The 18306-nt window shown below is 34.7% G+C and overlaps 1 protein-coding gene across 1 annotated transcript in view; it reads left to right on the plus strand.

Annotated features, from left to right (window-relative positions):
• The window catches only part of pigeon (gamma-secretase activating protein pigeon), a 33947-nt gene that overhangs the window by 3965 nt on the left and 11676 nt on the right, over positions 1-18306 (plus strand). The window contains exons 2-6 of the mRNA XM_072531814.1: positions 1123-1527; positions 7831-8081; positions 12277-12438; positions 12542-12704; positions 13574-13884. Of these exons, the coding sequence (XP_072387915.1) occupies positions 1123-1527; positions 7831-8081; positions 12277-12438; positions 12542-12704; positions 13574-13884 (1292 nt within the window). The remainder of the gene's footprint in view (positions 1-1122; positions 1528-7830; positions 8082-12276; positions 12439-12541; positions 12705-13573; positions 13885-18306) is intronic.

The following is an 18306-nucleotide window of genomic DNA, read 5'->3' on the forward strand; positions in this document are numbered from 1 at the left end:
TGTCGTATATGATACCACGGTACCACTAATTACCTAAAAAATATCGATACCATTCTATGGTTAAATTCTTTTCTTCTTTTATTCGTTTCTGGTATAATTTCATATTTTGGGATAGTTTATTTATTTTTTCTGGCACTCCAATCTATTTTTCCATGAATTTGCTATTTTGCCACCTATGTAGTCTTCTGCCCATCGTGTTCTGCCCTTTGTTAAATTTTCTTATATACTTTTAGTTTGTTTCATTTACATTCTGGCAAATTTCGTATTTTTCTAATTGTTTGCTTATATTTTTCTCATATTCTAGATTCTTTTTAATATATTCCCCAGTATCTGTTTAAAATTTTTCATTTATTTTTACCCATTTCTTCTTATTATTTAAAATGTCTTGCCATCTATGAACTAGAGTGTTTATACTTCAGAACTATGTGTGTTTATAACAGCCTTTCATTATTTTGATAATTGTTAGTAAGACTTGTCTGGTATAAAATAGCTATATCATCATAAGTGGCTCGACAATCCGTTGTGGATCTTGGCCTGCTCACAAAGAAGTCGCCACTCCTGTATTATACAATATTGCAGTTATTTTTTTCCAGGATGCATGAGCTAGTCCACCTCATTTCCTGTAAAGCAATATCTGCTTTGGCCTTATTCATTTCTTGCATGAACAGAGCTGTGGCTCAAGGCTGATAAAGGCTTCTTACGTTCCACGTGCAAATTTTTAAATCATTATCTTTATTTCGTTTGCGAGTTCGTCGTAAGTTAGACAGTCTGGTTTCTTTGTAGCTCTCATAACAAAAGGTTTTTTATAGGGTTATGTAGTTAACCCAAGCCAAACCCCCTTTTCGGAGGGCCATTTCACCCGCCCTCGTTAGTTCCTGACCCAACTTTCCACCCGGATTGGATACCGGATCTTTAGTTGGGTTGCTCGGTTTACAGGGGATACCAGCGTGAAGGTGAGAGTCGGATTTGAGTAGAAGAGACTAATTGGAGTAAACTGGAATTAACTCCATGTTTTCGCATTCTATCCTTTTATCCCTCATGAAATAGCTATATCTGGTCGTATATAAATCAGAAGGTAGAGTTATTAAATCGCATTAATACATTGATTTTAATATTTTTTAGATAGCTACAACGAATGGCGGCTGCTTGGTCAAGAACGAGATGAATCATTTCTATTTAGCTGGGTTCAAACGAACCCCGATGAAAATAAATCCCAAACTTGCGTAGGAGAATACAATTATGAAGAAAATACCTTAACCCCACTTTACTCCTTTCAAAAGAAGGTGGATTGTATTCAAGCCTCCATGAATGCAGCACGGACGGTCCTATTATTTGTTTTAAAAGAAAAATGCGAAGAAACTGAAGAACTGATATATAGAAGTTACTTGTACAGGATAGATGATTTGCTGGAAAATACTTTTATAATAAAACAGGGGTCAAAAAACCAAACGTTTGTCCAGTTTTTAAATTTCAATTCACCTGTGGAGACTCAATCGCTGAAATTTCTACTTCTTATACATCAAGAAGGTAAATATGTCTTTTGTACACTTGGATTAACTTTTTTTGCTTATAAATTGCGTAAGGACTTATTTTTCTATTTACTCTATTACATGTATTTTAATTTTCAACAAATACATACTAAAAATATTGTAAAAATTCTAAAATACAAATACATGTATTAGTATTTTTTTAGTTAAAGTGTACCATTTTCTGTAAACTTTTTTCATGCGTTTTGGTTTTCTTAATATTTTATCCATTAAATTCTTTTAAGTGGTGCCTCTCTATATTGTCCATTGCGTACCTCTTGGAGCCTTACAGGGTGAACGGTAAAACCCCAAGTGCCACTGTCCAAATTAGAGGAACGACTTCGCTACGTGCGATGAATCAACGTCATAAATGATCAATGGCAATCAATCTTTCTGAAAGACATATGTCTTTCATTTGAAGAATAAAGGTAAAAACTAATTTGATAAAATATAAGTGCAAGTATTCCGGAAATAAAAGCCTATGGGAGTCAATAGAATTGCCTGGTACTGAAAGATAATCTTCTGTACAGAACCTTTGAAAATGACGATGATGCGGTATATAATTTACTACTGATCGTACATAAAAGAAAATTATCAGGAATATTGCGTCAGTTACATGACGGTAAATAAGGAAGACACTTTGGTGTTACGTTTACGTTTACGAAGACTTTGTGAAAAGTTCGAGAACGGTTATAGTTGGTAAGCTACAAATAATATTTAACACGATGTTAAATTTTTTGCAGCTGAAAATGATCCAGTATGAAAAAGAAGCACCCATAAATAAGTTTAATGTTGGTAAGCTTATGGAGAGTAGCCATTGATATTACAGGGCCGTTTCTAGGAACAGATACTGGAAATAAAGATATCCTTGTCGAAATGGATTATTTTATGAAATGTTCTGAGGCCTATGCAATCCCAAATCAGGAGGCTTCGTCTGTTTTACTTATGCGCTTAGAAATAAGTCGGAAATCGTCCAAAACGTTTCCCGATTGATTGGTACCAATAATACGAGAACAACCTCGTTTGATCCTCTCTCAGATTGAATGTTTGAGAGAATGAATCGAACGATGGACAAACATTCTTTCAAAGTAAAACATTAAAGAGATTGGGACTATAATATTATACATCCATTTATTTTTGGCCTATTATGGCCTACCCATCGGCTGTAAATAAAATTACTCGCAAAGCTTGTTTGATGTTGGATCATAAGGTCCGTCTGCCGTTCATCTTAAATTCGACTGCACACCTTTGAAAGAAAACTTGACCGTCAAGAATACGTCGATCAAATAAAGTTAAGGATAAACAACATCCACGACCTTGCTCAACAACATATCCAGATAGCCAGTGATAGGATGAACGTTCATTTTAATTCTCGATTTACGAATAGAAGCTTCGAAATTGGTGATCTTGTAACGAAATATTTTGCCTACCACATAGGGTATTACTATATGGGGTTGAAGATTGGGGACAGAAATTATTGGGGCAGAGATAGGCCAAGCAAAATAAACGAAACTGTGCGAACGGCACTCAGGGCTTATTTGGAGAGCTGGGGTCGTGGATAAGTGAATGGCAAGAGGGTTGGATTGGGGCAACTACAAAAAAATGAAACAAATGGATACTTACATGAATCTCCTAGACAAATGAGTTACAAAAACAACAAGAAAGACCTCCAGCTATTTGAAAAAAAGGACGTCGCTTCGAATAATCCTTGTCTTGCTGGATAAAGGAAAAAGGCTCTTCCTTCCTGGATTGCACTAAAGTTACTTTAGATGATTTCTGTCATTTTGTAACTGTCTGTAACTTTGTCAAAATAAATCTTGTTACCATATACCATATTTGAAATGATGAACGAACTGGACGTAGAAGCTGGAAAGATAGGCAAGAAAGATGAATTACAGCAAGACCAAAATCATAACAAATACAGATGAAGACATCACAATGAGGATCGGACAAGATGAAATAGAACATAGAACAAGTTCAGGATTATATATATCTGGGACAAACTATAAAACTTAACAAAGAAAACCAAACAGCAGAGATAAAAAGACAAGTTAGACTGGCATGGGCGGCATTTAGCAAACTAAGCTACATTCTTAAAAACAAAAGATATCCACAGCATCTTAAGACCAAAGTATACAATCAATGCGTACTCCCTGTTCTCACTTATGGGTCCCAAACGTGGACATTTACAAAAGCAAACATGTACAAAATCATAAAAACTCAAAGAGCAATTGAAAGACAAATGTTGCACATAAGACTAATGGATAAAAAGAGAAACGAGTGGATAAGAGAGAAAACAAAAGTGAGTGATGTTAGACAAGAAGTTGCAAAATTGAAATAGAGATTTGCCGGACACAATATAAGACAAAAAGAAGACCGATGGAACAAAATTGATATAAGTTGGAGACTGTGGGAATATAAACGAAGCGGAGGAAGGCCCCAAATGAGATGGGCAGATGATATCAAGAAGCACGTGGGTTCTAGGTGGATGACTATAGCGACAGACAGAGAAGAATGGAAAAGGATTGGGGAGGACTATGTCCAAAAATAGAGGCCTAGATAGATAGACCTATACCAGCTCAAACAATACTGCAGAAACAAGAACCCTTCAACAATAACATAACGAAGATAATTTCCAATCGAGTTTCAACTAGTTTATGTCAAATTACTATCGAAATACAAAAAGATCTTTTTACCGTTAAGATAAAATATCTCCATAGCTCAGTGTGTAGCCAAAGACAACAATATAATCAAAGGAAACTCATCCATTTTTAACAAAAAAGTTCGGTCGCTTGGACTAATTTAAAAAACAACATCCCAAAGAGAGTAAACGGCTGCCTTTAGAAGAACGCAATCGATTATTGTTATTCTTAGTGACCAATAATAGGTCATGAGTTAAAAAATCTAGATTTGAAGATCGTGATAAGCACGATTAAATTGATTTTTTGCAAGACTGGCATGTCCTCCAAAGACAATGGATTGTTACTACTTACGTCAATACTTGTGTCTAGCTGTATCTTTCGTCATCAAGAAAACATGCTGGAAATTTTTAATCGGGACGATCAGAGTTAAAAATGGGGCAGTATAACTCAGACCTATAATACAAACTAGAGCAGGTCTACTTTCCCGAAGTTTCTTCGATGAGTCACCAACGGCCGATAAATTTCTATTTCTTACTTGAAGTTTCTTGTATGTTTTGTATGCGTATAAAACGAGGCCGATTTTACTTTTCTATGCATTATTTATTTTAGAATTAAATAAAGCAATTTGTTACGTCCCTCCACATATATTCTTAGTTTTTTATTATCTTATATACTGCAGACTCTCACTATACCGTTTAGTAGAATTTACGCATGGTCAGATTCGACTGTTGTTCTTCATTGGATTAATTCACAGCCATATAAATGAAAAACCTTCGTCAGTAACAGAATTTCTTATATTCAAGACAGGATAGCTTCAAAACACTGGCGATATATTCCTTCTTCATTAAATAGTGCGGATCACGGATCCCGTGGACTTTTCCCTGAGGATTTCGTAAATACTCCTGCTTGGTGGGTGGGTCAGGAGTTTCTTCGCACTACTGAAGATAACTGGTCATTCTCCTTGACCAATTCTATCGAACATAACTTAGAATTGAAACAGAAAAGTTGTCTTTTGTCTTTTCCATCTGATGAATTTGTCGATAATCTCTGTAATCGATTTTCTTCCTTTTCAAAATTAAAACGTATCTTTTCCTATGTTCTTAGATTTGTTGGTAACCTAAAATCAGCCAATCAACGAACAGTTGGAAAGCTTTCTATTCAGGAGCAAAGTAACGCCACTAATCAACTAATTAGATTAGTGCAACAAAGATATTTGAATTTTATAGAATTTCCCTTAACCTGTTCTATTTCTTCCTTCAAATATCTTTGTTGCACTAATCTAATTAGTTGATTAGTGGCGTTACTTTGCTCCTGAATAGAAAGCTTTCCAACTGTTCATTGATTGGCTGATTTTAGGTTACCAACAAATCTAAGAACATAGGAAAAGATACGTTTTAATTTTGAAAAGGAAGAAAATCGATTACAGAGATTATCGACAAATTCATCAGATGGAAAAGACAAAAGACAACTTTTCTGTTTCAATTCTAAGTTATGTTCGATAGAATTGGTCAAGGAGAATGACCAGTTATCTTCAGTAGTGCGAAGAAACTCCGGACCCACCCACCAAGCAGGAGTATTTAAGAAATCCTCAGGGAAAAGTCCACGGGATCCGTGATCCGCACTATTTAATGAAGAAGGAATATATCGCCAGTGTTTTGAAGCTATCCTGTCTTGAATATAAGAAATTCTGTTACTGACGAAGGTTTTCCATTTATATGGCTGTGAATTAATCCAATGAAGAACAACAGTCGAATCTGACCATGCGTAAATTCTACTAAACGGTATAGTGAGAGTCTGCAGTATATAAGATAATAATTTACTAAGAATTACTGCTGCATTGAGCTCGAGACGAGGAATAGTTTGTACCCTGGTAGGAGATACCTTTGTTCGGGCTAAAAGAAAATAAGTTTTGATGACTCCTGTATCATAACACACACGAAGGTATGTAACAGCAGAAGATCCACGTAAAGAAGCGTCGCAAAAGTCATGAAGCTCACACGAAATAATTCCATTTAAAGAAATATGACGAGTTATTTAGACAGTACAGGCAGTTCAATTTTAAATTGTTCTCACCTTGAAGTAATTTCCAAAGGTGGAGTTGCATGCCAATCTAAATCAAGTAGCCAAAGACGTTGAATAATAGTCTTCACTATCAAAGTGACAGGATTAAGAATACCGTAAGGATCGAATATGCGAGCTATTTGGGATAAGAGATTTCGCTATGTACAGGAAGCTTGAAGTGGTAAAATTTTGTAAAAGAAATCATCAGATGATGGATTCCATCCAAGTCCTAATATCTTCAACGAAGATTGATCTAAGTCAAATGAAAAAGACTGTTGCAGGATATGATCCAAAGGAATATTAGCGAGAAAGAATAACTGAGGGGCATTACTTGCCCATTTTCGTAACTCAAATCCACCACGTTTCAATAAAGATATTAATTCTTTTATAGCAAGAACACTATTTTCTAAAGAATCCTTTCCTGTCACCACATCATCTACGTAAGTATCTTTTAGGAGTATAGATGAGGCCACAGGTAAGTCCAGTTCGTCGAGTGCTAGCTGCTGTAGAGTACGAATTGCAAGATATGGTGAGCTAGACACACCGAAAGTAACCCGAGTAAGTTCGTATTCAGCAATAGATTCCTGTTCCGAAAAACGCCAAAGTATTCTTTGAAATCTTTGTTGCTCAGGAGCGATAAGAATCTGAGTAAACATGGATTTAATATCTGCAGTAAAGACATATTTATGAAACCTGAATTTAAGCAATAAATTTACAAGATCATTATGTAATTTTGGACCTGAATATAACGTATCGTTTAAAGACGGAAAGTTAGGGGCGTGTGCGGAAGCATCAAACACAACGCGCAATGGAGTAGTACTGGACTCCTTGTAAATACAATGGTGTGGTAGATAATAAGCATTATTTATTGCCGTACTTGGCTGAACAAGATTTAAATAATGATTATTTATGAAACTTTTGATAAAGCTTGAATATTGAATCTTAAGTGATTCATTTTTGGCAAATCTGCGCTCTAAAGAACTAAATCTTTGTAAGGCTAACGTTTTGTATCCGGCTCGAAGGACCGATGAATGAGCTTTAAATTCTATAAGAGAAACACTCACTCATAATTGTTTATTTAGGTGCTGGTATAATTTTAATATGAAAATAAGTTATATGTAAATTTATCAATTAATATAAATACTGTGTGTATGCAATCAAATTACGGTACCTGTGATGTTGATGTAACAATTCTTCTTCCGCAGTGCACTGGGTTGACTCGGGAACAGAATCTTCTCAAAAAGGTCGCGTGGTCAGGTTTACACAAAAATACTGAAGCGTTTATCGCGCTGATTTATACAAGACTATTACTAAGATTGAAGTGCGTAGCGTTGTAGTTTTGCTCCCTTCAGACTGTTAGGGGGCGGACTGTACAGGTCCGTATTAATTCATGATTATAAGACAGACAAACACGTTAATTAAAGAATTAAATATAAAGATAAAATAATAAAAATTATTAGTAAAAAACTAAGAATATATGTGGAGGGACGTAACAAAATTGTAGAAATAAATCAAAGTGCAAATATATGGGCATTACTTCTCTTTACACTAGTCACCTTAACTTATGTAATGTCACCGGGTGTATATATTTTACGTTTTAGGTATTTACCAGTATCAAATTAGACCTTCTGATGACACCATTAAAAAGGAATCACTCACCAGCGAACTGCTAGTAAAGAATTTTTTTTGGGCTCAGTGGGATGCGTGTGAGCAAACGCTATATTATATCCACAACAAGCATCGAAACAGAGGACTTGTTGCAGGAGAAGAAATAACTGTGGATGATAATACTAAAGTTATTCCAACACTTACTGGTTTACAATTCCATGACGATCAACCTCATGAATCTGTGGTAATGATATCTTATCTCTTATTATTAACTGTATAATTAAGGTCGCGGCTGATGGTGTAGGTGGCCGTCTTAAACGAACAGCAGACCAAAAATTGCTTCAGGCTTGGGCATCACTGATGCGCAGAATTTTTTCACGCTTTAAAAGACGACAGTAAAATTTAGTTTTACATATTTCATAACTAATACTGATATTAAAAAGGTAGAGCAGACTGTTTCAAAGAACATTGTTCCTTTTCGCAGTATGATGGCTACATCAAATTTTCTCGGAAATTACTGCACTACCGTAATCTAAGTTGCTTTTGTCAAAGGGGTCCTTGCGATGCTTGTCACCTCGAACATATAAGCTAATTCCTAGTTCATCCAGCTCTATCAGCCAAATTTCTGAAAGAAATGACGTTGAGGATACTGTTAATAAAACTCCAAAAAGAAATGCTCTTGAATTTATGAACGAAAATGAAGTATTAACTGATATATCTAACATTGTGACAATCCCAGGAAGACTTATTAAGAAATGGTTTATTCTCCAACACAAATGATGATGTAAGAACTCTTTCAAAACTTCAACTTGAAAACGGATAAAAAGCTTCAGTTTCTAATGCAGTTAATAAAAAAATAATTTTAATTAATTAATAATAATTAATTAAAACAAGTAAAATTTTCACCCACCTAAAATATCTTTCGGTGATTACATAGCAATTAAAGTTTCATCTAACAAAGACAAATCACAATCTTATGTGAGTGTTGCCCAAAATGATGTTGATGACGAAAGAGATATTAAAATTGTATTTGTAAAATGAGTTCACGATTCAGGAAAGAGGTTTAAACTTGTAGGAAACGATGATCCATATAAACCATATGAAAATATTACAGAAATAGTACAAAATCCTAAAATAATAAAGAAGGGTAATCTTGAATTTTACGAATTTGATGTGCCATTAAATATATTTCAAAAATGAGACTGAAGAAACATGTATATTTAAGATTTTTAATTTGAGATGTTCTGATTTTTGTTATTCAGAGAGGAGTTTTGTTTGATTTGATATATTTTATTTTTTTCCATTCTGTTTTTATTAGTTTAAGGCAAAAAAATACCATAGATGTGAAAAGTTTACCACTATGTTACTAATTAAACCAGTGCATTACTTGTTTGTCCCTCGTTTTTGGGATACCTTTAGAGGTATAGGTATGACTAAAATTGCTTTTTCAGATATCAAATATTATTGGTTTTTTGATTATTTGAGACTTCTATTTGCAAAACAACCAATCTCTCCCTGGTAAAATTGCCGTTAAATCGTAATTTTTTACCATAAATATATTTGTAAAGCCTGGAGCCACAAAATATTTGGAGAAATATTTTGTGGCTCCAGGCCTAAAGAAAAATATTTGGAGATTGGCTACTTTGCAACTAACAAGTGGATATTTTACTATTTTGAAATGAACAGACCAGGAGATTGGTTATTTTGTAGTAAAAACACAAATGTTTAATAAAAGTACTTAATACATTAAAATAAATATTAATACCAAAATTCTATACTCTTAAGACTTCCTCGTCGTTGTCATTACAGAGTGCTCTTCTTCAGGGACGCTTGGAACATTTTCGTAATGTAGGACGTTTTTGAAATAAGCCAGTTTGGGATCATTTTGCCATTCTTCGCCGTAGTGACTTTACAGTAGCTTCCTTACGTCCTTTAATTTCTTTTTGCTAATATTGGCCAAATTCCCGACTCCTATTTCATTTGGATTGATGTTATTGGTCGATCTTCCTTTTTTTAAAATACTTCTAAACAAACCGATGCTTGAGTTGTAGCTTTCGTCACCTTTAACCAATACGACGTTATTTTGTTTTCTTGATCTTGCCAAACAAATCCTTTTTATTTTCAATATCTGAAAGTGCCAACTCTGCAGTGCTTTTAATGTAGACAATGCTTCGGTTTTCCAATCATAGAACTTGAAATCCATATTGCCGCGCTGCAAAGTTGTACTTTCAGATATTATTTTAAAATAGTCCTCAGGTGTCAAATAAAACTATTTGGTTCTTATTCTGGCCTCCACATCCGTTACACATTAATCTTACTGATATCTTTTAAATCAGTATTAGACAGCCTGTGATACATTGCCGAAGCCACTTGATTAGAGCCCTTGCCATACTCATCATCTGACCATACATAGCTAAAACAACTTTCATTCGTTAATGGGGCTTTTTGAATGCCCCACTACGATTGTCAAGTTATGTACATATAGCTGTCTGCTGTAGTACGCTGCTTGATCCGGAACTTTAGGCAGCAGAAGGTTTTTTTGCTATAATTCAGGCTTAGATTCCTGCAATAATGCAAAAAATGCCATGAGGGATTGCTTCACCGATGGTGTAGTTTCCTTTGAGATTTTTTCAGTGGGTGAAAGACATGTTGAACACATGTCCGTCTGTGGCGCCTTAAATAAAACGTTAGATTTTCTATTAAAAATCATTCGAAAATAACCTTTTTTTACTCTCTGGTCTCTGGTTTGACTTGAGCATTGTAAGTTTTCCAAAGTTTATTAATACTCAGATCACCCGATGCATACTTGCGCTCACTTCGATCCCTCAGTAATGAGACTCCACGCATTTTATACTTTTAATAAATTCGTCCACGCTCCTCAGTTTCTCTTTATATAAATGCGTTCGTTTGTCTCCTCCCCTTTTCTCACATGGAAGATTACTTTCCCCTCTAAAAGGGTTCATTATAGTTCAGAGTCGGCTCCTTGTGATCCTCAAGGCATTAGTGAAAGTCTTTGGGCAAATGGGTAACTTGCCATCTGGACCGTTTATGAAACACTTGCATGTAGCCGTCTTATTACGATTGATTCCAGTTTTTGGGTGACGTCTGCGAAAAGGGTTTAACTCTAGGAATTGCAGTATAAAGGTGTCTTGTTTAACTTTCTCTTCTTTTTTATGAAAAGCTTTATAAAATGAAATCACATCCGCAATATTGAGTTTTGTGCACTGCTTAGCTCTCCCGTCGTGCTTGCATATTAGGAAACTTTAGGTGCCTTCGTTTGCTCATACCTACAAATAAATTAAATTCATATTTTATTTTAGATATCTAGTAATTATATGTAAATCATTTTTTGAATATAAAAAACAATGAAAATTATATATGTTCCCTGCATTTTAACAAAACTTCCAAGCGTGTTGCACTCACGACAGATGACATTTTTGCTTCTACATAGATCTAAAAATATACTAACCTCAGCCGTTTTCTCCCATTTCTCGCCCATTTGTCTGACTGTGCGACTCTTTTTCTACACTTTGTAGGCGTTAATACTTCTGGTGTTGTCTCCATGTATTACTAAATTGCAAAAACTTTGGAGAATAATGTTCCTTTTCTCAGCTTTGACACTAGTATCACCGCCATCTTAAAAATCACCGACATGATACAATCTAGCGCTCTAATTGGTGCAGGGGGCTATTGATTATTTTGAAATCTACACGACCTTGGAGAATTGTCGTTTTGAAACAAAAACCAATTTTCTCCATTTAATTTTAATGGAAGTTTGGTAGTTATGTCACGTTATGTTACGAAATTTATGCATAGCTGGATGCGTCTTTTTACAAGGAATCCAGTGGCGTATTCAGGTCAGATTGTCCAAAAAGTGGAGATTGGTTGTTTTGCAAGTAGAGGTCTCGTTTGAAATATTCGAAATAACTCTATAAATAGTAAGCTTAAACTGCTAATATTATCTCATATTTTGAAAAATTACAACTGCTTAAATTAAAATTAGGTAACAAAATGGTAAAGGTAGGAACTATAAAAAGAGATAGCAGACTGAGATTTTTGGTGATTTAATGTTATAAGATTAAAGGTCTTCTATCTTAAGTTCATATGTAATAAGTTTGCATTTGAGGTTAACGATCTTAACAATTATTAAATAACAGTTGTTATTTTTCTGTACCTTTCCTAGTATAACAATCAAAGAAAATAAGAAATAATTGAAAAACATCGCTGCAAATTGCTGTAATATATATTTTAAATAGTAGTTAATAATGTTGACAGAGTATGAATATTTAGGTCATTTTTGTCATTAACTATGATAACCTGATCATCGACAAACTCATAAAGTGTTTAGACAAACATCTCTAAGATCCACACCCATTCCTAACAATTCCTTTTTACTGCATCACTTCCTTTGTTTTTAATTAAACTTTTTAAACTTTTAGCTGAACATTCCACTTAATCTACCTCATTTATCAACTTTTAATTTATCTGCAACGTACGAAGATGACGTAGTTCCATTAAGGATCCATGATTCTTCCCTAGATTTAATTGTATTGACTAACCCTACAGGATGTGTTTGTATATGCCATAATTATTTATATCAGGTATGTAACGAAATAAATTAACATGTTCTAACGTGAATGTCTGATGTAAGTTTACAGCAAAAATGGTTATGTATTGATCAATTCTAAAAAAAAATAATTTTAGCCCATACAACCAACAGTAAGCTTAGAAGATGATGACGATACTACTCCAATAAACTTCGCTTATTCTGTGACAGCATTGCATCAAAGTTGTGTCATTCACTGTGTAATTAATGATATACCATGGAACAAAGCAAAGACAATTAGACCGCTATTCAAATTAAGAGGTAGGTGACATTTATTGTCCTTGATACGATATTGTGATATCTTGTTTACATAGGGTTGGGATAGAAGGTTGAACCAAGTGAATATATTTAAAACGAAAGGGGCGATATTTGTGAAACTTTTCGTTAAACAAAATTCATCCGGGGTATTTTTTTATTTAAATGGGACACCCTGTATATTTTGCAGATTTAGGTAATGTCCGTTTCACTCTTTTTGGCCGATTTGATATTGAAAATCACTGAAGAAAGATTAAACTGCCAATCAAATTAACAATGGCGAAGAGAAATATATTCTATAAATAAAAATAAATCAAATCAAATTATAATTGACTTCATGCCTATCAGAGAGATGCCTACTGATAAACCACACAGTTCTATTAATAACCTAAAAAAATAGAGGTCGAACTCCCTATGATCGTATTAATACAGAATTGAAGTTGCTAGATGGCGCTATTTTTCGGTGGAAAAAAAAATAAGAGAACAAGAATTTGAAAATTGCACTTAAGATTAATTGCATATAAGAAATCAAACAAAAACGACCGCATTTAGGTAAAAAGAAAGTGTTGTTTCATCAAGACATTGCACCAGCTCACAGATCCGTTATTGCAGTGGCCAAAATTCATAAATTAAAGTTTGAATTGTTGTTGTACACCTTATCCGCCAAATTTAGCCCCGTCACAAAGGAGATTATGTTTTTTAAAAATAAATACATTTTTTCCAATTTGTTGTGTTTTCTTTGTTGGGTCGGATACTTCTGGGACCACTAGTTAACTAATAAAAGCCTTCAACATTTCGCGAAGAAAAACTTCCATTGATGAGATTTAATTTTTTTGCATAGTGTTTGATTTATCAACAAAGTTTATTTGTTTTAGGTGACTCTCTCATTGTGTTCATTCCAGAAATATGTACTCATGTCCTAGACGTAGGACTACTACATGAACCAGTGTGTCATGTTACAATAAATCCCTTAATATCGGACAAAGAACCACATCTACTTTACTTGGCTCCGCTTATATCTGCCGATGACTATATCATCAATTTGTCGAATTTAGATATAATAGACGTGAGCGTTTTGGAAAATTTAATGATAGAAACTTTCAAATCAGACACAATTTTAGAGAACAAGTTAGCGATTTTACATTATCTTTTGGTTCATATGGAAGATGTTGAAACTGCATCTGAGGTAGGTAAATATTTGAAATACTTTATGCACTCAATTAAAGGCCGACTCCTTGCTTGTGTCTTCTTCCCGTTCCTAATCGTTAAGAGCTGTTGAAAATCACTCGGGCAATAATTGTTTTCGTTGCTGCTCTGAATAGGTCTGTGAGGGATGTTGCAAACAAGGGTATTAGGTTCTTTAGTCAGGATATTCGTAGTCTGCTGACATCTCGCTTACTCTGAGCTATTACTATCAATAGTGTCTTCGCCATGTCCTCATGTCAAGGTCAAAACCTTACTCCGTATGGAGAATATCTAGGAAACTACATCGGAGGAGGAAATTATACTTTTTGAGCAATTTGGACATTTGGATTAAATCTGTTATTTCATTTTCTTCTGCTTCATTTTATTTCCTGGAAACGGTCATACTTTTCATTGATTAGGGTGCCTTGATATGTGTATATTGACACCAGTTCTACCAATTCGTTATTGATAAAATAAATTGTACCTCACCAATCTTCTCTTTAATAAGTTTCGCGACTTGTTTTTCTGATGTTAACGTTTAGTCTATATTTCTTACTAATTTCAACTACTTTGCGTTAGGCTTTCACGGCCATCGTCTAACTTGTTAAACTGTCTGTTCGGGCTGTTAGGCCGTTGTCTTCTGAGATTAGTTCTCGACGATTCGCCAACACTAGGGGTTGGCATCTTCTGGAGATATTACTGTTTCACTTGTAAGCTGAAACATCTCGGCTTACAAGCGAAGCAGTAACATATTTATTTATTTGTTAACAATATTAAATGAACAATTATTATAAGCTATAGTAGTTTGTCCATTCTTTTCAACCAAAGCTTGATTTTGTGTATTAGTGACCTCTAACATTTGGGAACTCGAAGGTCCAGCTTCATTTGTTGTTCTGAGATTTTCAATCAACTTCTGGTGGTGACTGGAATCCAGCTACAGATATGGTTTTAGACAGCTTGCATTTGAGTGACTCGTTAATTTAATTAACTCCTGTTGACCAGAAACACCTTGCTTGAACAAGGCTGACACAGCTGAAGATCGATGAGAATGGTTTGTTATTTTATGTTTTTTGTGTCTATTCCAATTTTTTCAGCTGACATTTTTGTCCACTTAGATACGGTGTTGATTCCAAGTGGATGGTTTTTGATCTAAGATCCATCCTTCCAGTTGGAGTAAACGGTAAGAAAGAGTCTGTCTGATAAAATCTTGGTCTCCTTTTTTCCATTAATTTTAAAAATAATCTAACTGGGCATATATTTTCGTTTGATGAATTTCTTACCAGTAATTTGCTTTTTGCCAAACTTTTCTAACCGCCTTGATTTGTTTTGGAAAAAATGCTGTTGAATTCAATTCGACCCGTAAATTCTCCCATAACATCAAAGCAATCAACATCAAGCCAATCTTGCACATTTGAAAGATATTTGAAAGATATATCTGTAAAAAGGTTGATTTTTATGCCGTACTCCGTAAAATATTTTTGACGGATCTGTAGGATCTGTTTTGTTAGTAGGAAACGTAGCGTTGCTATGACGTTTTATCAGTTAAAGTTAAAAATAGTTTGGTGAAATAGTAAAAAAAAATTTTTTAATAAAAATTCTCCATTTTTGACTAAGCAAAAGTATCGTAGTCTACTAGTACGCTGGAAATTTGAATAAACATTTTAAATTATGTGCCGTATTAAGCCTTTTTTACATGACATTTTAAAAAAAATGTTAGGGGAGGATGGGGCATCATGGACCATGGGGGTAATGTAAACCACATCGGTTATTTTGTTTAAAATTGGCACCACTGCATCTAGTAGCTACTACAAATATGCGTAGACATCTTATCTACTTTTAGTATGAGTGTGAACGCACGGGGAGTACGTTCAGACGTGTTATAATTAAAAACACGTGTTTCGTCGCTGCTGATCTAAGGAATTTACTACTTTTGACTAAAGATTTCTCGGTAAGTAGACATGATTATTTTAACTTTTTGATACTGTGGTGTTGCTTGTAAAATGTGCTTTTAATAATTAAGATTTGCTTTTGATACGTTGTGAACTGGTACGTTAATTTCCATATTTTGAATGTGTACTACGCATGGGGCAACGTGGAATAGGAGTGGTTCACATTGCCCCATTATATTTTCTTGACACTTTTTTAATTATATGCTTCTTTTGCAGTTAGAAATGGTACGAAATTATGTGAGGAAAACTGAGCAACAATCCTGGTCTCTTGTTGCCTTGAAGAATGCTATCCGGACAGTTAAAGCTGGGGAAATGGGCTATTTAAAAGCTAGTAAAGTTTATGGTATCCCGAAAGCAACGTTAATTCGCAGATGCAAAGAAAAAGTAACAAGAATTTCTCCTGACGAAAAGGGTCTAGGTTTTCTACAAAACGGTTTTTACCAAGGAACAGGAAGAAGAATTGTATAATTATATCTTAGATATGGAGAAGCGTTTATACGGAATTACTTTGCTTGATCTTCGTCACCTAGCTTTCCAGTTAGCCGAAAAAAATAACATAGACCATCCATATAATAAAACAAACAAACTTGCAGGTTTAGATTGGGCGTACGGATTTCGAAAACGGCACCCAGGGCTTTCATTACGTAAACCCGAATCAACATCTGCTGCAAGAGCTGAAGCTTTTAATCGTTACAATGTAAAACAATTTTTTGATCTGTATAAAGCTACTTTGGATTCTAAACATGTCAATCCAACGCGTGTTTTTAACTGTGACGAAACAGGTCTAGGTACAGTCCCCAAATGTAATAGTAAAATCTTGGCGCATAAAGGACGGAAACAAGTTGGACGGCTTACTTCTGCTGATAGAAGTGGAATAACAACAGCCGTTATTTGCATTTCATCATCAGGAATCTTCATACCGCCGATGTTAATCTTTGCAAGAAAGAGAATGAAAGTTGAACTCCAAGCTGGTGCACCTCCAGGTTCAATATTCGCCTGTAGCGATAGTGGCTGGATAAATAGTGAACTCTTTTTAATATGGTTTCAACATTTTCTCCAGAAACGAAATCAAGTGAAGACGATCCGATCTTATTGATTTTGGATGGACACAGCAGCCATACAAAAAACATAGAAGTAATTAATTTGGCTAGGGAAAAACATGTACATATCATTTGTTTGCCTCCACATTCCACCCATCGAATGCAGCCAACCGATGTTGGTGTCATGGCTCCTTTAGCACGATATTATGATATGGCATTAGAAAAGTTTCTTAATAACAACCCAGGCAGAGTGGTAACAGCTTTCCAAATCTCTAAAATTTTTGGTGAGGCTTTCTTACAAGCTGCAACACCTTTGACTGCTATTAACGCTTTTAAAAAATGTGGGATAGTACCTTATGATCCCAATATATTTACAGACCTCGATTTTGCACCATCTGCTACGACTGAAAGAGATTTGGAGAATAATAGTCTACCAGTGTCAAGTCAAGATGAGGCAATTCCTTCAACTTCAACTGCAGAGCCTCACTTAAGTCAAGATGAGGTAATTGCTTCAACCTCAGTTGCAAAGCTTCATACTGGTAACGATTTTCAATTGACAATTTCCCCTGCACACAATAGAGCAACAACTTCATTTGGAGCAAACAGCCCTAAAGACATTCGTCCTCTGCCAAAGAGAAGTAAATTAATGGAACCAAAGAGGAAATCCAAAAAAGGTAAAACGGCTGTACTGACATCTAGTCCGTATAAGCTAGAATTAGAACTTGAAATAAACACGAAGAAGGCAATAGAAACAATGAAAAAGGAAAGAGCTAAGAAAAAAATAAATGATGATAAGCACGAAGATAGTGAAAGAAGTAACAAAAAAATAAAAGTTTGTCCTTCCAAAGATGGTAAGGGAAAGAAAAAAAATAAATGTAACCATCAAGTACAAGATGATGGCAATGGTGAAGATGCTGAATGTTTTTACTGTAACGAGTGGTTCTCCTCATCAGCCAATGAAGAAGGATGGGTACGTTGCTCGGCCTGTCTGAAATGGGCTCATGAAGCATGTGCGGGAATAGATCCAGAAGATGATGAAGAATTTCAGTGTGAATTTTGTATTTCTGAATAAATATAACATGTGTCTATTTTTACTAATGTTCTGTTACCGGTTTTCTAAGTATTTTTAATAAAAAAATTCTTTTTACTTGATTTTATTTATCAAACATAGCCATTAGATAATGAAATAGTGTGACTTTCCTCAGTAGTTCACATTGCCCCACCCTATGGGGCAATGTGAACTTTTGACATATAGTCAGTTGTCATTTTTTTGTTGAAAATACGTTAAATAAATTATGTTTCAATTGCAACTAAATGACAGTTAAATGTTTAATGAACGTCCCTAATTAATTAAACAAAACAAAATCATTTCTGGTTTAACAGTATGTGCATATCTTCCTTAGATGGTTCACAATGCCCCATCCTCCCCTAAAA

Source organism: Diabrotica undecimpunctata, chromosome 5 (genome assembly GCF_040954645.1).
Source record: "Diabrotica undecimpunctata isolate CICGRU chromosome 5, icDiaUnde3, whole genome shotgun sequence".
Lineage (NCBI taxonomy): Eukaryota > Metazoa > Arthropoda > Insecta > Coleoptera > Chrysomelidae > Diabrotica > Diabrotica undecimpunctata.